Source organism: Eubalaena glacialis, chromosome 16 (genome assembly GCF_028564815.1).
Source record: "Eubalaena glacialis isolate mEubGla1 chromosome 16, mEubGla1.1.hap2.+ XY, whole genome shotgun sequence".
Classification (NCBI taxonomy): domain Eukaryota; kingdom Metazoa; phylum Chordata; class Mammalia; order Artiodactyla; family Balaenidae; genus Eubalaena; species Eubalaena glacialis.
In genome coordinates, this window is record NC_083731.1 from 65197143 (window position 1) to 65221677 (window position 24535).

General features: G+C 40.7%; 1 protein-coding gene across 2 annotated transcripts in view; it reads right to left on the minus strand.

The window, feature by feature from the left end:
* VWA8 (von Willebrand factor A domain containing 8) overlaps nucleotides 1–24535 on the minus strand; it is a 364541-nt gene that overhangs the window by 12669 nt on the left and 327337 nt on the right. For both annotated transcript variants that reach the window (XM_061170620.1, XM_061170619.1), the window contains 2 exons: nucleotides 8194–8319; nucleotides 5966–6124 (listed from right to left, as the gene is read on the minus strand). In XM_061170620.1, coding sequence (XP_061026603.1) covers nucleotides 5966–6124; nucleotides 8194–8319 — 285 coding nt within the window. The remainder of the gene's footprint in view (nucleotides 1–5965; nucleotides 6125–8193; nucleotides 8320–24535) is intronic.

Genomic DNA, 24535 nt, shown 5'->3' on the forward strand with positions numbered 1-24535 from the left:
AGGCTGTGGGGAAGAGTCCAGACCTGCAGGCCAGGCCAGTGGCTTCTGAATGTTTCAAAGCAAATACAGACTAGACAGCTTTACAACGGAGGGATAACTACAGGAAGACAACATGAAGAACTTTCTGGAACTGGGGAGTGGGGAGTCTCAGCATACACTGCTGAATTCCTAACATGTGACACCCCATGTGATGCCACCCTGGGCTATGGAATATACATTTTTCACTAGGAGCTCCTAAAATTGTCATTTGCTCGTGCCTCATTTTATATTTGCTGAGTAAGTGACGTACTTTCATTAGTTACTCCTTGTCCTTACGCTTCCTTCAAAAATGAGAAAATTGAAGTACAGAGAGATGAAACGAGTTGGATAAGATCGTATAGTGTAAAGACACAGAACAGAGTGAACGGTACTCTGTCACTTGATGTATATGCATCACATGTCTCTGAGAAGACACCAAGAAAGTCTATCAACAGTGGTCACCAGCAGGGAGGGTAACTGGGAACTGAGAGGGGGAAGCGGGGGCTGACTCTTCACTCTGACTCCTTTTGTGCCTTTTACACTTTGTACTATGTGTACCCATTACTTATACCTCAAAATACTTCATTATAAACAGGAAAAGTTCTCGCAGAATGCAAGTAGGTTCCATCCCACCACCTGCTCACCCTATACAAAGGAGGCCTGGCGAGCCCCAGCAGAGCCTGGATAGCCTGTGGCCACTCAAAATCTTAGTTATGTTGGCAGGGATGGTGGGAAGATCTTACAGAGTCTCCAGGGTAGCTGCTGTGAGGGAAAGCCTGTTAGGAGTTCTGGAAATATAGAGACAAGGTAAATGGCACCATGAGAAAACAGCTAGACAAATCCAGGATGAGGGATATTCTACAAGACAAATGATCTACACCCTCAAGAGAGTGACCATCATGAAAAGTAGAATGGTAGTGGTAGGAAAGGCGGCTGCTACAGGTTAAAAGAGGCTAACAAGACATTATAACCAAAAATAAGGTGAGGACTTTGACTGGATCCCAGATTGTAGGGGGAAAAATAATTAGACACTATTGGGATGGTTTATATTCTATAGCCCAGGATGGCAACCATTGGAATAGTCGGGAAAAGTGAACATGGATTGGATATTATAAGATATTATAAAATTATTGATGATTTTCTTAGACGTGATAATGGTTGAGATCATTGAGATCTCATTGAGATATTGAGATCATTTAGGCAATGTCCTTACTCTTGGCAGAAGCATAATGAAGTATTTAGAGGTAAAGTATTATGATAGTTATAACTTACTTTCAAATGGATCAGAGAGAAGAAAAAGACTGTGTATTTAGAGAGAAACATAAAGCAAACGAGGGGAGAAAATGATCACTTGGTGAATCTAAGTAAAGGCATATGGGTGTTCATTTTACAGTTTTTTCAACTTTTTTGTAGATTAAAATAAAAAAAAATTGGAAATAAAGGGGAATGTTTAAAAACAAAACAAAAAAGGGAAAACAAGGAGAAGAGACCTGGGCTCTATCCTATTCTGTCTCCAACTAGCCTTCTGACTTTGGGCAAAGCCCTTAATGTTTCTGGGTCTCAGTTTCCTGTCTGAGGAATGAGGAAACTGGAGGGAATGACCTGCGAGGTGACCTCAGCTCTAAAGGCCATGGTCGTAATGAGGAATTTGCAGTCCTCTCCCGTCCTGTCTTCCCTTTCCCATCCCTCCAGATACCCATCTAAGTACCATTTTTTCTCAAAGAGCTTGTTTTGTGAAATCTTCAGAGTTTTCTCCTTTTGTTGGAAAGATTTTAATGCTCTAGTTTCATCAGACTTTCTATGCTCTTAAAAAAAGTTCTGAAGGGACTTATGTAGTAAATGTGAGGGGGTATGTTTATAAGTATACGAAAATGCACAAAAACAAAACCGTTAAAGTACTTCCTGTTAAAAATCAAATAGCATAAAACATGATGAAGCTTCTTCAAGCCTTGAAAAAAGTTCATTTTATCGTGGTGTCTTACTATAATTTCCCCTGGATTTGTCAGTAAATCAACTATACTTCAATAAAAAATTTTTTAAAAAGTCATATATTAGTATGGTGTCTTCTCAATATTTCTGTGGTTTTACAGATGAAAACTGAGGAAATTCTTTACAGTGTTGTGGCAATCGAAGAGACTGTCAGCAAAATACTGCTTTGAGGATGGTGCCCCGAAGGGGAGTGTCTGGAGAGGCATGCTTTCCTGTGCCTTTTGTACTGAGTGCCTCTCACTGAGTGTTCTATCAGAATTCATTTTTTGTTTTTTTGAAGCCTTTACTGAATTTGTTACAACATTGTTTCTGTTTTATGTTTTGGTTTTTTTGGCAGCGAGGCATGTGGGATCTTAGCTCACCCACCAGGGATCAAACCCGCACCCCCTGCATTGGAAGGCGAAGTCTTAACCACTGGACCGCCAGGAAAGTCCCCAGAATTAGTTTTTATAGGTCTCCCTCACAAGGCTACAAGCTCAAGGATGGCAGGGAACTCTGTACTTAGCAGAGTACTCTGCTCTTAGCAAGTGCTCTATGTTTATAATTTGGTTGAATTTAGTTGAAATTCAGTAGGTCATATGGCAACAGTTTGGTTTCTAATTGTCAATTGGAAACAAAACAAAACAAAATAACTATTTGTGAAATGCTATTTCCTTGACATTATTTCTTTTTTATGCAACATGTCCGGTTTTACTAATCGTTCTTCCAGATTACAGACTTTTAATGGTGAGAATTGGACAAATATGAATCTCTCCATACACTCTGAGTGTGAGATGCAGTGGAACATGCAACACACCCCCTGTTAGCTTTGCCACTTCCGGCCTTCTGTCTCATCCTTGACCCAGTCCTGGGGAGCTCTGTCAATCAATTTCTTGGTGAACGTCTACTGAATCTTTCTAAAAACCTGGAAGAAGTAGCTTCACATGACGCAGCAATTCTGCTTTCAGAGATATAGAAATCCTTTCTAACTGTAAATTTTTTTCTAGATAACTATGAATATGCCAATTTTAATAGTGGTATGTTTGCTGTGGTCTATAAGGGGTTAAACTCTTCATGTAACTCAAAGGGAGCTGAGGTACTCTGGCCTTCAGGATCCACAAGAGAGGCGAATGGGCTGATCCAACTATTGGCAGAACCCAAGGTTTTAAAACATAGGTGGGATTTACGCTGATGCAATGGATGTCTAACCATTCACTGGTGATCAGTGGTCCAAGTGATTTAAGAATTATACTACACCTTATACCAGAGAGGATGTAAAACATTAAAAAATATTAAGCCCATAAAAAATAAAAAGTACATATACAATGGAATATTACTCAGTTATAAAAATAATGAATTAATGCCATTTGCAGCAACATGGATGGACCTAGAGATTATCATACTAAGTGAAGTAAGTCAGACAGAGAAAGACAAATATTATATGATATCACTTACATGTGGAATCTAAAAAAAAAAAACAAAAAAACAAATGAACTTATTTCCAAAACAGAAAGAGACTTACACACATAGAAAACAAACTTATGGTTACCAAAGGGGAAAGGGGGGTGGGGAGAGGGATGAATTAGAAGGATGGGTAACATATACACACTACTATATATAAAATAGATAACCAACAAGGACCTACTGTGTAGCACAGGGAACTATACTCAATATCATTTAATAACCTATAATGGAAAAGAATATGAAAAAGAATATATTTATGTGTGTGTGTATATATATATATAATATATATATATACACAACTGAATCACTTTGCTGTATACCTGAAACTAACATGATATTGTAAATCAACTATACTTCAATAAAAAATTTTAAAAAAACATAAAAAAATAAAAAAACAAAATCAAGAAAAACTTATCTGAAGGCCGGGAGGGTCAAGGGAAGGAAAACGCTGAACACTAGTCTGAGAGCCATAAGACATAACAGAGTTGGCTTGGCCGGTCTTGGATTTTAGCTCGGAGCTTCCTGGCAGCTAAAACCAAGACGGAGTCTGGAACAGCTCCATGGTTTTCACTGATCACAAGGGGAAGCACATTCCAGCTCTTCAGGGAAACAGAGCTGCTTCCCACGGTGAAAGTCCACGTCCTACTTGTCTTTGTATCCTGTACTTAGGCAGAGCCTGGCAACCACAGCGCTCATTGACTCAAGCTGCCTTTGCCCTACCCCTTCATTCTAAAAGGAATCTCTCACGTAGAGCTTCACACAAGGGACTCTGGGAGCCTCGGGGCCACAAAAGTGGGCCTAGAGTCAATGAAGGGATGGGTTTCAGTCTGTTTCTTTCTGTATCCATCACGGCACACGGACACGGCTTAGTACGGCAATCCCGAGGTGTGGGCAGGATGTCAAGCTAAAGCATCATCTAAGATGGACTATTTCTGAAGGACCTGTTTGATCCCTAACACAGTTGAGAATATCTGTGGATACACTGAGTACCTGTTACCTATGTCTGCACATATACTACTCCTCTCAACTGAATTTCTGATAATAATTACCCAGCACAGTGTTCAGGTTATTTGTTCTGGTCAAAGCCAGGAGTGCGGGTGCCCCTGTGGCTGATTCAGAGCAGACTGGTGGGCTCGTCTCGGGCAGTAACATGGCGGCAGGAGATCCCTCCTCAATGCTCAGGTCTCCGAAGGAGGAGGTATATTATATGACTCCTTTGCTTGACTCCAGAGCAAACTTGGCAATAACAGAATGGAAACTGTTTACATGAGATGCTGCATTTCTCCCAGGGTAACAACCTTCACTGTCATCTGGGGACACGCCTGTTACTGTGTAGCGCTCGCTCATGCGCGAAGGCAAGGCAATGCTGAGAACCTTGAGAGGCTGCCTGGCTGGTGATGGAGCAAGAATGGGTGGGTGGCAGCAATCCCACTACTGGGCATATACCCTGAGAAAACCATAATTCAGAAAGAGTCATGTACCAAAATATTCATTGCAGCTCTGTTTACAATAGCCAGGACATGGAAGCAACCTAGGTGTCCATCATCGGATGAATGGATAAAGAAGATGTGGCACATATATACAATGGAATATTACTCAGCCATAAAAAGAAATGAAATGGAGGTGTTTGTAATGAGGTGGATGGAGTTAGAGTCTGTCATACAGAGTGAAGTAAGTCAGAAAGAGAAAAACAAATACAGTATGCTAACACATATATATGGAATCTAAGGGAAAAAAAAAAAAAAAAGAGGTCATGAAGAACCTAGTGGCAAGACGGGAATAAAGACACAGACCTACTAGAGAATGGACTTGAGGATATGGGGAGGGGGAGGGGTGAGATGTGACAGGGTGAGAGAGTGTCATGGACATATATACACTACCAAATGTAAAATAGATAACTAGTGGGAAGCAGCCGCATAGCACAGGGAGATCAGCTCGGTGCTTTGTGACCACCTAGAGGGGTGGGATAGGGAGGGTGGGAGGGAGGGAGATGCAAGAGGGAAGAGATATGGCAACGTATGTATATGTGTAACTGATTCACTTTGTTGTAAAGCAGAAGCTAGCACACCATTGTAAAGCAATTATACTTCAATAAAGACGTTTAAAAAAAAAAAAAAAAAAAAAAAGAATGGGTGGGTGGGGGGGTGGGGTATTGGGATGGGGACGGTGGCCTTGAGAAGTCTGGGGAGAGACTTGTGGTGCTTCTATTTGTCTGTTTCCGCTCCCCCCCTCGCCCTGCCCTCATGGATAACATCACACAACTTGTAAACTGCAGTGCTTTCTTCTGTAGCAACTGGTCTTTAAATTATGGTCTTATCATGTTTTGATTATTAGAGCAGATGAAACAAAAGGTTCACTTTCTCTGCACTGACAGATGAGTTGACGAGAAGACGCAGATTCTCGTCCACTCTGGGTGCACATCCCCTAGCCAGCCTCACGTCCTAACTCGGGGCTGACTCCTGAGCAGAGACGGGGTCTGGGGAGGCCTCTCATCCTCCTCAGTTCACGCCATTACCTTGAACTTCTCCTCATAGTTCTCAAAGGCCTCCATGACCATACACACAGCTTCCATCGAGCGCTCAAGCCGGCCATCCACCCCATTAAAGCGGTACATGCTGCCAGACACGTCCACCACCAGGCGCAGGCGCTTGGGTTTCTGTTGGGGGCTGCCCAGCTGAGGGAGAGACAACAGAAAAGCCTCGTGAACCAGAACACCGTCACTGGCTGCTGTTCTGGGGCCCTCACGCAGGTCCCAGAGTGCCAGCCGCCAGGCCCGCAGATCAGCTGTAGGCTGGGCCCGGCACAAGGCTGTCCTGGCAGGTGGGGAGGCACCTATGGGTGACATTTCAGCAAATGGAGCTTCAGACTTGTGCTGATAGTTGGGGCCACATGGGAAAGATTTTCCTTTGGAATATGGTCCTTTCAAGGACAAACCTAGTCTAGTAAGACTCCCTTAGTGAGGCTGATGTCATCTTAAAAACAATCATCTGGAAGAATATAAACCTCAGCATTTCATTTTCATGTCAGTTTCTCTAGCAAGATGGAGCTCCTTTGGAAGCCCACAGCAATTTTACCAGTACCTGTTGTGTAGGGAACTAAAAATCACTTCCACACAGCCTGCAAGAAATGTCAGATTCCTAAAACCAGGCGATGTGAGGGGCAGGGGGTTCCAGCAAAGAAGTAAAGGAAAATATCTCTTCCATGTCTTTTGTCTTTAGGAAGCTTTCAGTTTTCTCCTCCTTCCAGTTGCTGAAGTACTACTACTCTTTACTTTTCCTGGCAGTTAATGGCATGAAAGCGGCATCGAACCGCAGTTTAGCAACAACTGTCAATTAAAATGTGAAACTCTTGTGAGTTTCAGTTTGATTTTGAACCCAGGCCTGCCAATTTGCAGAATGAAAAACAGAAGTATCCTTGTCAGTTTTTACTTACAGGAAAAAAGAAGAAAAATTCCAGATTATTCTGTTACTATACACTCGCTGACATGTATGCAAACTAATGAGCAGAGGTAGTTATTTCAAGAAAATACTGTGGGTATTGGAGTGTAAGGGTTGGAGACAAATTCAATATATTTCTTAAAAGCTTGTTGAGTCTGCCAGAATTAAGAATAGTGCCTCATCCACTTCCATGGCGACTCACAATTTCAGATGAATCTAAACACATTTGTGGACCACAGGGAGTCAGTAAAGAAAGCAGTTGTTGACGCATACCAAAGACACAGAAGGAAGAACTCTCCCAGTGACTACAGGAACCTCTCTGAATCAACATTTAGATGGAGTAAGTGGCTCCCTTCCCTCCACCTGTCACCGCATCCCCAGCTCTCAGTGGCTACTCAGCAATTCTGGTTACTTGGAGATACTGAAAGTCACAGAACCCTCTAAGAGACTCACCTTATTGCCATTTTTTGGCCATTGTATTATTGCAAATATTTTAATATTATGGCTGTTGAAAACTTTACACACTACAATTAGAGTTATTTAAGGGAGAATTCCTTATTTTCTAAAAATTTTTTCGGTTATAAGATAGTCACAGAGCTTTAAAGGAACAGAACAGCGGAAAACCACCAAGATTGCTCTCGTGCTTTCATTTGCATCACCCTCTGGGATTCAGTGACACCAAGTGTCTTCAGTGCCCCCTCCAGGGCACCCTGCCCTGTGTCCCGGGAGCTGATCTGTTTTCCAAATGGCACTGGCCTCTCTCCTGGCTGCTGGCTTCCGGTGGGTTCTGCTGATGGTAGGCGCTGGCAGATCAGAGGGTGAGGGTGAAATATTTACTCCCTCAGCCCCTTCTCTGCTGTGGCCCGTGGGTGGGTTCTCCTTCTGCTGAAGGCCACAGCCCCTGGTGGGCAGCCCTCTCCATAAATCACCTTTTCTAGGTTCCAGTAAGTGCTCTCTCCTCTGCCCTTTTAGACCGAGGGATGGGTCAGATCCTTGCCGTTGGGAGACCACACCATCTCTTTTTGGATTTCCCAAACGCCACCCTTAACTTTTGTAAATATTAACTGTTCCTTCAATTGCTCAGTTTGAGTGTGCCTGGTGTTTCTTGACTCATGCTGGGATCTTGACTCATATAATAAACAGTATAGTATTTCTGTTTTTTTCTAATTTTAAAAAGTGTAATGCTTTCCTTGATTGCCATATTCAGGGTTTATGGTGTTTTGACAAAGACAGCAACTCAAGGAAGCATCTGCCTGTAAAGAAGACCAAACTGCAGATCTGAGGCTCCTAGTGCACCGGTACTTACTTGTGGCTCCAGCTCACCCCGGCGTTTGTAGATGGCTTTTTCTCCAGTCAGCCCATCAATGATCTTGGCATCATCTAGTTCCCCAGTAGCTTGGTGTCTTAGCCACTGTCTTTCTTTACCTTTAGCCTACAATGACATACACACAAATCCTTACTTTAATTAGTTCTGCAGGGTCCCTGACACATTTCATGCACGAGTAACAGGAAACACACCAGGGATCTTTTCAATATGTGATGGTTCTGCACGGACACAGTTTCACAAATGGACTGGTGTCTGCTCTGCTGACGAAGAAATGCCCTTTGTGTAGATTTCGTTCACTGTAAGTGTTTTAACATATGGAATGACGAAATGAACTCACAACACACATGAACAGGAAAACGGTATGCAAATGAACCTCTGGAGAAACATGCAATATCTGGAAATGTAATGGTAATGCATTTCTTATGGATTTTCTGTCACGGTACTCCTAGAGAATTTATTAGGTAACACAATAATCAGCTTGAAATTGTTAACACTGTCTGCAAGCACAGAGAAAACGTGATCTTCAGACTCTTCCTTTCGGAGAAGTTGTTATGCCGGTTCTCTGTGACTTACAGGGCACATGGGAACAGCTGAGAACAACAGTACGTGAACATTCTGTACCCTACTGCCGCTCTGATCATCTATATTCAGAAATCTCCTGAATTACTTTTCTAAAGATATTCACACATAATGCTTAAAACTATGCCAAGCGGACTAAGATGATAGTTAAATGATAAAGAGTTACAATATCCCAATCCAGGTATAGGTTTATCACAGCTGATATTTACAGTAAGAAGTGGGAAGAAAAGCTAAAATACTTTCACGCATGCAAACAAGAGCAGTAGTTAAGATCATGTGCTCTGGAGTCAGACAGCCTGGCTCCAATCCTTCCTTCACCATGATCAGGTATCTGACCTCCAGCAAGTTATTGAACCTGTCTGCATTGCAGCATCCTCATCTTAAAAGTGAAGACAACACTAGTTTCTACTTTAGTGAGTTATTGTAAAGATTAAATGAGATACTACACGGAATTAGCTGAGAAAGAGCCTGGCAATCTGTGTTAGCTGGTATGGTGATGATGATGTTGATGATGATGATGATGAGACACATTATGGACAATTAAGTCCACATTACTTTAAGCACACTTTCATCATGGTTTCATTGGAGGTGGCTGTATGACAGCACTGTCATTGAAAAAGTCAAGCTTTAGGCAGCCAGTCTCTATTTTAGGGGCAGATCAACCACTACACAAAGAAGCTCCACACGGTATAACTCTGGGTAGTACTCTATGTATTGTTTTCCTGTTCCTGATACGCTTGCTGCAAACAGGTGCAAAATACCACATTTGAATACAGATATATATTCACGTGTACATGAAATAAAGAGAGAGAAACTCCTAAGGTACCGGCATAAAGATATTAAATTTGGTGAGTAGTTAATTTCAGGAACCACCAGGTATGTGCCCCTTGGAAATATGGTCTTTCCTGATGCGTAATCTTGGTAAGAGCCCCATGATCTTATAGGACAATGGGACTCATTGGAGCATAGCTCAATGAGCTCGTGTAGCTTTATAAGATAGACAGCTACAGGCGACGGGAGGAAGCGGTGGGCAGAGTCTCCTAGAATCCTTTCCCACTGAGCTACGGATAACACAGACAAGCTCCATCACTCAGTGCTTTCCTTCTCAGGCCCCCTCCCCTGCAACATGATTGGGACCTGGCCCCCATCTCCTCTTCCGCATCATTCCTGACATCTGGAGTGGATAATTCCTCAGGCCTCCAGGATACTCTCTGCTGGGAAACACAGCTGTGGATGACCATTTAGGTACCTTTCAATCTGGAGAATCTATAACTCTTGGAGGTACCAAGCTGCAGAGCACTGCTTCTAATGCCTTTCATAGATGAGAACAGACTCTCACTGACTAGTCTAGACTGGAAAATAAGAACTGCAGAAAGTTCAAGAGAATGTGAGAGCAGTAGTCAGCAGCAGTGGCTTGGAAGTCGGATTCTAAAGCTGGGTTTAAGAGGAATACGGGATTAGAACTGGAACACAATTACGTGACATGTTATGTAACAGCAGTGTCACTGTTACCACCAAGCACTGATTTTCAAAGTTTCATCAATACACTGACAAGGCAATGACCTTGTCAGGTCAATGACCTCGACCTGAGGACTCCCTACCCAATTGCACTAGTTGCTACATGGTTTTATTAACCAGTGATGCTTTCACCCTGTAAAGAACCATCGCAATAGCCACAGATTAAGTGATTTATTGTGATTTTTAATGCAGATTCCAGATTCCAACTGTAGTAAAAATAAATTTAAGCCCCCGCCATCTCACCGTAGAGGAAATATAAAATGCTAAAATTCTAACTAATAAGTCTACTCCCCTCCCCATATTTTGGTGGGTCTGAAAACAGAATATATCTTATAGTTGATGGCAAAAGAAACTTGCCAAGGTAAAAGGCAGAGGGGTTAATTGTGACCTGGTTGTCATATCTGGAGGACAAACATATGATCTTGGCTGAGCATAGCAGGTATCATTCTATTGAATTATTTCCATTGGCAGCATAGGCAATTGACTTTTAATTTGAACTAAAATTCCCAATTATTATTTAAATGGATTAAAAAAACATTACACTACAGTAGAGCATAAGAGTAACGAGCAAATAGATGGAGCCGTAGGATGCAAAAATACTATAAGTGAAGCAAGATTCTTTGCTGCAGAAATGACAACACTTCCAACAAGACCTATGAAGGTAAGACTCCCTGAGAGGAGGAATCTGGGTTTAAATTTGTTAGAAGAACATATGCATAGAGGGCTACATTTCACAGGACAGACCTTGCAATTAAAGAGAGGAGAAACCCCTAGGCTTTGTAAAATAGATCACAGCACGCTTAGAGCTAGCAGAAGTTGGAGTGACTGATTCACGGACCATGAAGAACTATCTCTCACACACTGCACACCCATCTAAAAGTTCAAGGGAGGGGCTTCCCTGGTGGCACAGTGGTTAAGAATCTGCCTGCCAATGCAGGGGACACAGGTTCGAGCCCTGGTCCGGGAAGATCCCACATGCCGTGGAGCAGCTAAGCCCGTGCGCCACAACTACTGAGCCTGCGTTCTAGAGCTCGCGAGCCACAACTACTGAGCCTGCATGCTACAACTACTGAAGCCCACGTGCCTAGAGCCTGTGCCCAGCAACAAGAGAAGCCACCGCAGTGAGAAGCCCATGCATCACAATGAAGAGCAGCCCCCGCTCGCCACAACTAGAGAAAGCCCGCGCGCAGCAACGAAGACCCAACACAGCCAAAAATAAATAAATAAATAAATAAATAAAAGTTTAAGGGAAGCCGTTAAATTTCCAGTGTTATGTAATTCAATTAAGTAAAACATGTAACTCTCAGTTTATCCAAATAGTAAGTGTAGAGAATATCACAGTTTTTTGTAAGACTAGAAATTATACTGTCAATCTTAAAGGAACTGAAGAGGGCCAGATCATGAGCATAAGTTGTTAAAAAAGAAAAAAAGCACTGTGTCTCTCTGTAGCTTATTACTCTGTTTTACTTCCTTCGTACTTATCACTATTTACAAATGTATTGTTTATCTCTTTGTCTTATCTGCTTGCTCTGCTAGAAAGTAAGGTTCATGGGGATAAGAGCCCTTATGTAACTTCAGCTTCTAGAACAGTGCCTGATACCTAGCTGGTGTTCAATAAAAATGTATTGAACAAAAGTTGATTGCTTACTATAAAATGTTAAGTGATAAAAGTATGATATAAAAGCATGCATATATAGTATTCTCTCAATGTATATGCATGTATATTATATATATATATACGCAAAGAAAAGTATGTAGGAAAAAACAAAAATATTAATAGTCATGGTTATTTTTGTGTTGTGGAATTACGGGTGATATTATTTTCTTTAAATTCCTGTATTTTCTAATCTTCATATAATGAGCTTGTGACTTTTATAATTCAAAAATAAATTCTCTCTTTTTTTTCCTCAAAAGGATTTAAAAATATCCTTTTATAATTTTATGAGATATACTTTTGGGACCAGCTTGCAGGTTACGGAGAACAGGGCTTCTCCAACATTAATGGGCATATAAATAACTTAAGGATCTTGTTAAAAAGCAATTTCTGATTCAGTAGGTCCAGGCTGGGGCCTGATACTCTGCATTTCTTTTTTCTTTTTTTAAATTTATTTAATTTATTTTTGGCTATGTCTGGTCTTCATTGCTGCGTGAGGGCTTTCTCTAGTTGCGGCGAGCAGGGGCTACTCTTCGTTGTGGTGTGCGTGGGCTTCTCATTGCGGTGGCTTCTCTCGCTGTGGAGCACAGGCTCTAGGTGCGCGGCCTTCAGTAGTTGTGGCACGTGGGCTCAGTAGTTGTGACTCGCAGGCTCTAGAGCACAGGCTCAGTAGTTGTGGTACATGGGCTTAGTTGCTCAAGGCGGCATGTGGGATCTTCCAGGACCAGGGCTCGAACCCGTGTCCCCTGCACTGGCAGGCGGATTCTTAACCACTGCACCACCAGGGAAGTCCAACAGTAATATTTTCTCAAATAACTGGGAATTGTCCCTAATTGGTAAGCTTCTAAGTGTTAAAGTCTAAAAAGTGACTTTGAAGGAATGTGTTTTTTTCACTAGTAAATCTATTCTTCAATAATAGAAATAGCTGAATTGCCTGCTAAGTGCAACAAATTATGGAGAAAATAACTGCTTAGGAAACTAGCTCATTCCATGTCTATTTTGACATTAGCTTCGATGTAGTTTATTTTAAGCTAGTTTGCTATTGATAATTAAGCACTTTGAGACTTGAGTGGATAATTAATTACAGGAAACATACTTTGTTTTCCAAACTTCATCTTTCTGCCCCAACATCAGCACTCAAAAGAAAGCACAAAACGGCTAAAACCTAGCAGATTTACAACTTGATGAAAATCTTTCATTTCATTATCTGGAGTTTTAGGGATACTAAAAATCTCCTAAGTAACTGTCTAAGACTCTCAGCAATTGCTTGTTCTCTAAGTTGGGATAGAGTCAGATATAAGAAATATTAAGAACAATTATACTAGAAACAGGACATCAGAACTGTTAATAAGGTTCATTATTTATATCAACACATGAATGCCTATGCTATGGATATATATATATATTTTTTAATAAATTTTTGTTTTTATTTTATTTATTTTTGGCTGCGTTGGGTCTTCGTTGTTGCATGCGGGCTTTTTCTAGTTGCAGCGAGCAGGGGCTACTCTTTGTTGCGGTGCGCGGGCTTCTCATTGCGGTGGCTTCTCTTGTTGCAGAGCGCGGGCTCTAGGCGCGAGGGTTTCAGTAGTTGCGGCACGCGGCCTCAGTAGTTGTGGCTCGCGGGCTCTAGAGTGCAGGCTCCGTAGTTGTGGCACACGGGCTTAGCTGCTCTGTGGCATGTGGGATCTTCCCGGACCAGGGCTCGAACCCGTGTCCCCTGCATTGGCAGGCGGATTCTTAACCACTGAGCCACCAGGGAAGTCCCTGGATATATATTTTTGAATAATATCTAAAAACTATATTAATAAGCATACAGACATAATTAAGTAAAACCACATGAACAAACAAATGACCATATCACCATAACAAAAGTGATAAGATTTACTGAATGTCACACCCAGGAAAGCATTCCATTATGCTAGTTTATACTCCTAAGATTTAAATTTAAGATTGCCAAAGAATACCACAGACAATTGCATGCTTTACGATAATCAGATAGGAGCATTATTATCTAAATATAATTATTTAGTGGGTTATCCTCTAAATATATTTATAAAGATCCCACTGTAATGAAGCTATGTGGAATAATAATGGTTTGCTATTTTAGATATTCCTATATTTGACTGAAGTATACTAGTACATTTATCATTTACCAGAAGAACTTTGTCTTCAATTTTCTTTAGCAGGCTTGTGAGGTAGAAATCTCACCAGCCAGCTAAGCTAACTACCAAAGCTAACTTATTATGAGTCAGCTCTTCAAGACTATAAGTGAACAAATGTTAACTCCTTATGAGAGGTTTGCAAAATCCTGTGTTACTGATATCAATTCCAGATCAGTGTTAGAGCATAGAGGCTGCTGTCACAGACTAAAGGCACAAGAGGGGAATTACAGGTGGTGTGAATTTGGGGAAAAGGTCCGACTTAAGAGCAATAGGGCCACGACCCAGTAAAGGTATGTCAAACAACCACCGCAACAGCACTGTGGAATTCTTCTTTTGGTGTACATGCTAATAATTAGTAAAAATGATAATAAAAGGGGGGTCCTTTCTAGGGGACCTATTATTACCCTTGGTAAGGGGGTTATCGATTACAAAATACTTATTTTTCCCTTAGAATATTATGTTTGTCTGCTGCCTCTGGATTCACCATTATGTAAGAACCTAGGAACTTTAGGTCTTAATTTTCTAGTACTGGTTTGCTTCTTTTCCTATACATGATTATCATCTTTTAAGGTCCTCTCTAGTTTGAAGACTTTGTTTCCATTTTGTATACCAATAAAAGAAAAAGACTCAATAAAATTTGGGGTGAGAGTAAAGAAGGGATATGCTTTTTCCAATAAATCTGCTGCCCCCTTTTTCGGGTCAGCTTTTAAAATTTAAGTATAACCTACTCGTAATAAAGTACATAAATCTTAAGTGCAGAGTCCATGAACTTTAAAAGTGAACACGCCCTTGTAACACCTGCACCTTCCTAGCCTCCCGGGGCCTCTTCTTCTGGACTTGACCTGGCACCTGCCAAAGGAAACCCCCCCACCTGACTTCTATCATCACAAATTAGGTTTGCCTGTTTTTGAACTTCATTAAGTGGAATCATACAGTATGTACTCTTCTGTGTCTGGCTACTTCGGTTCAACATCATTCCCAGGACAGGCACCGATGCTGTTGTGCCCAGCAGCACTTCATTCTCTGTCTCTGCTGTAACAATGTCCAATCATGTGATTTTGATCATGCGTCACAATTTATATCTCATCTACAACTGTGTTGTTTCCAGTTTGGGGGTATTACGAGTAATGCCGCCATGAGTATCCCTGAACATGCCTTTTGCAGCAGGTATGTGTGTATTTCTGTTGGGTGGAAATCCTAGATATGATCAACTTTAGGAGATACTGCAAAACAGGTTTCCAAAGTAGTTTTTCCAATTTACATTCCCAGGAGCAGTGTATGAGGGTTTCCTTTGCTTGTATCCTCACCAACGCTTGACATTGACAGCTTCTTTTTTTCTTTTAATTTTAGCCATTCTGGTGGCTAAAATTCTTTTCTTTTTAATTTTTATTTGTGGCTAAATGAATTACTTTTTTTTTTTTTTTTAGGTCATGCCGTGCAGCATGCAGGATCTTATTTCCCCGACCAGGGATTGAACCCAGGCCCCCTGCACCGGGAGCGTGGAGTCTTAACCACTGGACCACCAGGGAAGTCCCAAAATGAATTACTTTTGATTCTGCCTGTTATTGATATTTTTAGGAACATGAACCAGTAGTTTTTGTTTTTGAGAAGTGAAAGTATGTACCAGCCTTTTGATCCAGAACTATGGGCACAAAGACATTTTTATATAGTAGCACTATTCATTCATTTTCAAGCATATAACTTGCAGATAAACATGGACAGATTATTTATTATCTATCATCTAGCCAGCCCACCAATACGTGGAAACTCAAAACAGGAAGAGGCCCGTCAGGATGGGTGCTCTTAAAGGCAATGGGGCTGGAAGGGTGGCTCTTTAAAAATTTACTGAGGGCTGGAATAGAAATATTGATTATTTTGGTCTGTGTATTTTATGGGACTCATTGAAATACTTCTTTAAATAGTAAGTTCCTACTGTATTTAAATAAATGCATTTATTTATAACAAAGGGCCAGACATGTTCTTTATTGTATATTCCTATTGCATGAAGAAAAGTATTCTTATAAATATGTCCATCTGTTTTGTATTATGTAATAAATTCATACTAATGAGAATTCATTATATATAAAGATAGGTTTCACTAGTAAAAAGTCTATGTTACAGACTTTCTTAAAAAAGAAATACAGTTTTATTACTTTCATGTAAAGAACACTTAGATTGACTGAAATGCTCAGAGGATGACATATTCTGGTTAATTCATTTTCTGAGAAATAATTTGGTTAACCAGAAAGCGTGAGCACACGTGCACACACGTGCACACACACACACACACACATCTATAGCAGTGAGGACATTTAGGAGGAATAAACTTGACAAAAACCAATTATCTTGCGGTTTGTGAACTTTGTCTTGTGATTTCAGCCCTGAAAGTATTCTAAGTCTTCACTTATTTGGGTTTTGGTTAAGCAAGACTTCTTTTATCTATAAACTCTACAAGCAAGCCAATCTTCTATTATTCCTTTAGAATTATTTCATGAAAAGATTAGAAAAGTTTAAGTAGTAATTTTTGTAGAAAGCACATCCATTCTACACAGTAAAACATATAGATGACCATCACTAAATACTTGTTGGGTGAACAAATACATGTAAATGGATATTGAGGATACCTGGGAGCAGTGATTCTTTCATTAAACATTAGCTCCCATTATTTTAACATTTCTCCATGTTCGACCAACGTAATACTTTTTGCTATTAATTTGCGCCATTCAAACGAAAAAGAATGAAGGTAAACTTTTGTACAGTATTTGTAAAATAACAGATTATAAATCAGTGGAAACAATAAAAAATTTTTCTTTGTGATTCTCAATATATTTTTAAAATATTTGTTTATTTATTTTATTTATTTGGCTGTCTGTGCCAGGTCTTAGTTGCGGTACACAGGATCCTCATTGCCGCGTGCAAGATCTTCGATGCGGCGTGCAGGATCTTTTAGTTGCCGCACGCGGGCTCTTAGTTGTGGCATATGGAATTCAGTTCCCTGACCAGGGATCGAACCCGGGCCCCCTGCATTGGGAGCGTGGAGTCTTAACCACTGGACCACCAGGGAAGTCCCTGATTCTCGATATTTTGACACAGTAAAAAAATATTCTACTAAATACCTGTTAGGTTGCCAGCTGCTCTAAATGGTGATACGCCAAAAAAAAAAAAGAGCAGATACAGACCTTCCTATTTTAGGGAATTCTCTGTTTCTTGAAGTGACATCTCATTGCCAGAAAAAAAAAAATGGTGATTCACGTACTTAACAAAGACAATTCTTTTTTTTTCTTTTTTTTTAAATTGAAGTATAGCTGATTTTTAAAAAATTAATTAATTAATTAATTTATTTTTGGCTGTGTTGGGTCTTAGTTTCTGTGCAAGGGCTTTCTCTAGTTGTGGCAAGCGGGGGCCACTCTTCATCGCGGTGTGCGGGCCTCTCATTATCGCGGCCTCTCTTGTTGCGGAGCACAGGCTGCAGACGCGCAGGCTCAGTAGTTGTGGCTCACGGGCCTAGTTGCTCCGCGGCATGTGGGATCTTCCCAGACCAGGGCTCGAACCCGTGTCCCCTGCATTGGCAGGCGGATTCTCAACCACTGCACCACCAGGGAAGCCCACAAAGACGATTCTTGTTAGAAGAGTTTGTACTCTTGGATGGTGATGTGGAACTAAACTATTACTTTGGGTGACAACTTACTGTCATTTTACAATTTGTTTTTATGAGCAATTTCACATCTTTCCTTGAAGAATTAGATATTTTGTACTTCAAAGGAGCTGGGAACTACACAGATCAGTGAGCATGTATAACAGGCATTTTAAACTTAACAGTTCAAAACTAAGCCCTAGAGCCCATCGCCCGCTCTCCCCAAGTTCTCTCAACAAAAGGCAACAGGGCAACCCCATTCTTTCAGCTGTTCAGGCCACATACCTGGGGATCATCTTTGACTGCTCTTTCCCTCACATCTCGCACCTGGAACACTGGCAAAGCCTCTCAACTTCTGGCGGTTTCCGACCATATGTTACTGTGTCCACGTCATCCCTAGGTCAATTGTCATTTCCTCCCACCTGGACCACTGCAATGGTCCCCCTGCTTCTACTCTTGACCCCTGACAGTCCCCTCTCCACAAAATAATCAGGAATATTTATAAAAACATGTCATAACTTGCAAGAAATACAATAAAAAAAAATCAGCATGATTAAGTTTTTAAAAAGCCTGGCTTACGTGGAGCAACTAAGCCCGCGAGCCACAACTACTGAGCCTGCGGTCTAGAGCCCGTGCTCCGCAACAAGAGAAGCCACCGCAACGAGAAGCCCGTGCACCGCAACGAAGAGTAGCCCCCGCTCGCCACAACTAGGGAAAGCCCGCGCGCAGCAACGAAGACCCAACGCAGCCAAAAATAAATAAATAAAATAAAATAAATTTATTAAAAAAAAGTCTTAATATTGTTGGCATTACTTCAGCAATACATAGCATTCAATAAAAAGCCTGGCTTAACTTCAATTTCTCTAATCATCTTCAGGAATGAAATAGTATTTGTCGCTCTCATATGTAATATGCATTATCCCACTTTTTGCTTCCTTCTGTTTCTTTTTTGTTGTTGTTTTTTAATATTTATTCATTTATTTATTATTATTTTTTAACATCTTTATTGGAGTATAATTGCTTTACAATGGTGTGTTAGTTTCTTCTTTATAACAAAGTGAATCAGTTATACATATACATATGTTCCCATATCTCTTCCCTCTTGCACCTCCCTCCCTCCCTCCCACCCTCCCTATCCCACCCCTCTAGGTGGTCACAAAGCACCGAGCTGATCTCCCTGTGCTATGCGGTTGCTTCCCACTAGCTATCTATTTTACGTTTGGTAGTGTATATATGTCCATGCCACTCTCTCACTTTGTCACAGCTTACCCTTCCCCCTCCCCATATCCTCAAGTCCATTCTGTAGTAGGTCTGTGTCTTTATTCCCGTCTTGCCCCTAGGTTCTTCATGCCTTTTTTTTTTTTTCTTAGATTCCATATATATGTGTTAGCATACAGTGTTTGTTTTTCTCTTTCTGACTTACTTCACTCTGTATGACAGACTCTAGGTCCATCCACCTCACTACAAACCTTCTGTTTCTTGATATCAACCTCTGATTTTTGTTTAATTTTTGAGATAATATGGGAATTTAGGCCCTGTTTATTATTTTTAGATTTACTATTTTTATATTGTGTATCTTTAAAAACATTATTCTTGATAGTTGAGTTTTCTTTTAAACATATTTACCACAATTACTTAGATCTGATTCTGTGTTTAACTGCTCCCAATGCTCATTGCTGGTCCTTTTATACCACAGGTTTCCCATTCTTAAGGAATTTGATTCCTCTCTTAAGTGGCTGGAATATTTACACATATGTATATATACATGTGTGTGTGCACATGTGTGTATACATATTTACTTCAAAATTATTTTCAAAAGGATACTTAAGTGACATATATTTTAAGTCTCTGAATATCTGAAAATGTCTTTCTGTCACCTTTGTACTTTGGCTGAGTAGAGAATTCTTGGGTCACAACTTTTCTCCCCCCAGATCCTGCAGACATTGTTTCACGATCTCTGGTGTTCAATGTTTCAGGGACAATTAATGTAAGATGAATTTTTCTTTCTTGGACAATAGCTTAGTTTTTGTCTGCCTGTATGCTTTTAGGATATTTTCTTTTTCTTTCTTTTTTTTTTTACATTCTTATTTTCTTTGTTTTTGAAATGTTAAAATTCCATGAGGCTGTGGCTAGGTGCTTTTCTCTTCTCATTAACTTTGCCTGGTACTCAGTAAAGGTCTTTTGATCCATTGACCTAAGCCTGTCTTTGGCTCAGCACAGTTTTCTTTTACTATTACTTGAATTATTGTTTATGCGTGTTTTTGGTGGCCTCTTCGGGAATATCGTTGGTTCAGCATATATTTACTGAGCACTTACCATGGGCCAAGTACTGTTCTACTTGTTGGTATGGCTCATGGCTCTAAGTGTTAGCTCTCTGCTCTGTTTTTGTTGACCAGCTTTCTCATAGTTTTTACCTCTTCAGTATGAAATAACAATTCAAGTTTTCCATTCACATTAGTACTTAAGACTGGATTGAGTCTGTTCTTTCTACTTTTAATGTAGATTTCAGCTTGGCATTGCACTTGTAGTTTTCTTCTAGTCTTTCCTTATTTCACATACTTCAGGTTTCTTTGAATTTTGAGAACACAAAGCAGATGTTTTCTAAAAATGTGGTGTTTTCTGAAGAAAATATTCTAGCCTATAAGCATCTTCTTCTTCTACATCTTGAATTTCTATTATTCTGCCTCACTGCAGAATTATTTCATAGAGCTCATCTTATTTAATTTTTTTGTGTCTTCATTCTTGGATGATAGGATGGCTGTTCAAAACTGTTCAGCAACAGATTGGATGGATTCTTCACTTTGTTATTATTAGAATTCTCCTTGAAGATTTTAGACTGGTGTTAGTAGTTGAAGCAAAGCTATACTACTAGCTCAAGAGCTCTGCAGGGAAGGAGTTGGAACTATGGACAGTCACAGCATGAGAACTTCATCTCCACATCATTTCTTATTTTGTTTGGAAAAGCCATTGCAATGGGGCCATTTGGCATTTGTTTGATCTGGTCTTCAAGCCAAGTATAAGTTGAGGCTGGTCTGGCCCCTTTCCCAGAGTTACTGCCTTTCCAGCTTGTCGCTTTATGCCACTGCATAAAGTCTAGACCTCTCCACTCCCCCACCGCTCCTCAGAGCTGCTACTTTCAAATGCTGCTGCTTGGCAGTGACAACATGGAGGTCAAGTGATCTGCTTCTCACCAGCTCTAGGGTTCTCTCTTCTACTCCCTGCCTCTCCAAGCAAGAGATGTTAATGTGATTTGTGGTCTCCTGTACTTACTTGCTAGGAATGCTATTTCTTAGGAAGTTTGAATTGTCTTTGGTACTATTATTCATAGGGGTCACACTGCATTAAATTTCGCAAAAACTCTTCAAAGCTTCTTGTATGTCACTAGCATTCTTCTCCAATTTCTGTCATATGGGTTTTGTACTGTTTACAGCTTTTTAGTATTTTAATCCTTTTAATGGTCACCCGGCAAAGATTGCGTTCGATGCCTTTGCTCACGCAGCCTGGAAGTCAGGACTGTACTTCTAGGCTGCACTCGGCTGACACTGTCCTCTCATAGCCACTGATGCCAGGTGCTAAGTGACGAGCCATTCGTGTGCTAAGAAAGAGTAACTAGCATTTTACTCCTCTCCCCAGAAATGCAGATGTTCCTTGACATGCCCATCTTCACCTTTCCCCCTCTTTGCTCTATACCCTCACCTTCATCAACACATCTTCCCTCTTGGTTTGGGCCATTTCTCTACACAGATGACCAAAAAATACAGACATGTCTATACAGATATGTAAGCCTATCTGGTCCTAACCTTGCTCTTGAACTCAAGTCATATCTTAAAATCTTCAAATACCATGCTTGCTTGACATTTTTCCATAGGTGTCCCAGTAGTGAGAAAACATAATAACAGCCAAACCAAACATCTGCTTTCTCCACAAGCCTCTCCTCTTCCCGTGTTCCTTGTTTCTGTCCCCTAGGGCTTGAAAACCTCACCATCCCCTTCACCCCATGTCCATCGGTCACTGTCTTCTGGTCATACCTCCCAACTGTCCCATCCTTTCCATTTTCACTTCAATTACCCTGGTTTGGGTTCCTATCACTTCTTACCTGAATAACTGAAGTAATGTTATGATATGATTTCTTGGCTTCTTCCACCTCTCTCTCCTCTAAGACTTAATAACTCCACGATTATGAAACTTCGTAAAGAAGATAAAACCACACCACTCCCTTTCTCAGTCACGTCCATGCTCCTCACTGATTACAAAAGACAGTCAGCATGGATTCACCTTCTCTCTAGTTTTCTCTCCTACTACTCCCTGCCCACAAGCCCATCCCAAAGCTCTGAACTCCAGTCACGTTGGACTGTTTGCCATTCTCTAAACAGCCTTGTATTCTTTGTCCTCTGCTCATAGGTTTCTTCTGTCTTGACCAGAGCTACCCAGACTGCCTTTGGTGTGTGAACACTTGTTACTGGTCTGTGATGAAACAGGTCACAGAAGTTGACAGTAATCATTTAGAAACTTATACGGCAATTTGACAAAGTAATTTTATGTTTGTTGAATCTAATATTAAATAATATGGGCTTGTATTTCGTATGTTATTTTTTATATCATTTTTTTCAGTAATTCATTTCTATTTTATTTCATAAAAGTGTTAGTCCATTAAAAGGAAAAGAGAGTTGAAGAACAAGGTAGTCTTTGTAAGGAGTTACTGGGAACAATCAGCTGAGCTACTATAGAAATAAGCTTCCTTAGGAGCCACTAAATTTGTTACTTGAATGTTAGAGAAACACAAACAAGAAGGCATTATTTTCCCAATTAACAATGTGTTTGAAGGACTGACCTTAAAAAAAAAAGGTTAAAAAAAGAAAAATTCGTCTGTGATCAGTTGAAAAAAAACCTGGCCCCTCTCCACAGAAGGTTTGAGAAGCTCTGGTCAAGACCATCTTTCCATCTGCATCCTTAGAAGAGTTGCCAATTGAAACCATACTCATTCTTCTTGGTCCAGCTCAAACGACATTTCCTCTGTGAGTCTTTCCCTAACTGCCCAGCCTAGAAGTTGCTCGCACATCTGTCTACATAACCATAGCGCTTTGTTAAAAACCTTTCTGTGGCATCTACCATATTGTGTCTTCTCTTACAACTAAACGTGTCTTCTTCACTAGAAGGTTAGCTGTTGAAGGCAAGAACTCTAGGGCAAAATAGATATTCAGTAAATGTCCACTGGGTGAAACACAGTTACTATAGATTAAACAAAGCAAATGGGGAAATGCTTTCCATTCTTTACATACAGCAAAGTAGGGACTCAGAATAAAGTTCCTTACCTGGCACCTACCTGCCTCCCAGCCTCAAAGCCTTTTGCATCTCACACTGAGTGGTATCCTGCCCTTGGCTGGACCTCAGCTCACACCTGAGACCACAGTGTCAGGCCTTTGTCTGTGCTGTGCCCTCTGCTGGGCATTGTTTTCACCCTTCTTTGTCTGGTTAATATTCGTGTGTCCTTCAAGACTCAGGTCATGGATTCCTTCCTTCAAAATCTATCCTAGAATCCCTTTCCTCTGGGCATCCACTGCATACTGTTCATTCCTCTACCTAGACGCTTACATATTAAACAGAAATGATCTGTGCAGGTGCCTGTCTTCCCCACCTCTTGAAGTTAATACCTTTGTGAGTACAGAGACAATATCTTATTAATCTTTGTGCCCTCAGTGCCAAGCACAGTGCACGTCACACATCATTGTTCACAAACACCATTTATCTGAACACAAGCTCATTTTAAACCACTAAAAGAAAAAAAAAAGGAACGTAATTGTTGGTTCATGGAGATATCATGCTAGGCAAAGCAATCAGAGAAAGGCTAATTTAGTTTAGCCTGAGAATGAAATTACTGATTGTAGATTAGAAAAAACACTGGAGAGAAGATATGATTAAAATCAGTGGCTTTTTGTAGAAATGGATATTTTCTATTGTTAGGGAAAGCTGGAATCAGAGATTCAGATTCTGAACCGAGTATAATTTAAGTTATTATAGACCCTACTATTCTAATGAGAAAACTCTTGTTACTGATTCATAAAAGGTCCAATCACCAGGACTCTATGACATCCCATGAAGAATCCCGTCAAGAAGCAAAGGAAGGTCACTGATGACAGCTGTCTTAATTGAGAAGAGTGACCCGTGATGCAACAGAGGCACATGCGGAAGCAGCGTTGACACGGGCGGCAAGACGTTGCCTTTCCTCAGATCTCAGCCCAGCCTCTCAATGCATGGGCTTGAAGCTGTGCTTTCAAAGTCACCTCGAATGATGATTTGCTAGTTCCTGGCCCGACTTTGTGCTGATCACTGAGGAAACATCCATTGTTACTGGGATTACACAATAACCTCAAGACAGCTGGATGTTATTAGTCAATCAGAACCACACAGGACTGGCAGGAGATGGCCAAAAGGTGACCAAATCCAGGCCTTCCTGTTTTCGTTGCAATCTAAAGATTCATATTCCACATGAGGTCCTGTCTATCCTTGGCCAGCGGCTGCTTGCAACTGGCACTATCTTTCCAAATTGAAGACTAGAAGCCCCACTTGAGAATAACACCTTGGATTAAAAAAAAAAAAAAAAGATTCGATAAGGGAAGCACTTGAAAATACTTAAGAAGTCACAGCAGCGGGTCTGACTTTTCTTCCTTTGGCTGATCTTGTAAATAAAACATCATTTATATTAAAGGGTTGATGTGAAGATTAAATGCAATGATGTTTGTAAAAGTAACTATAGCTTGGTGCCCAGTGAATACC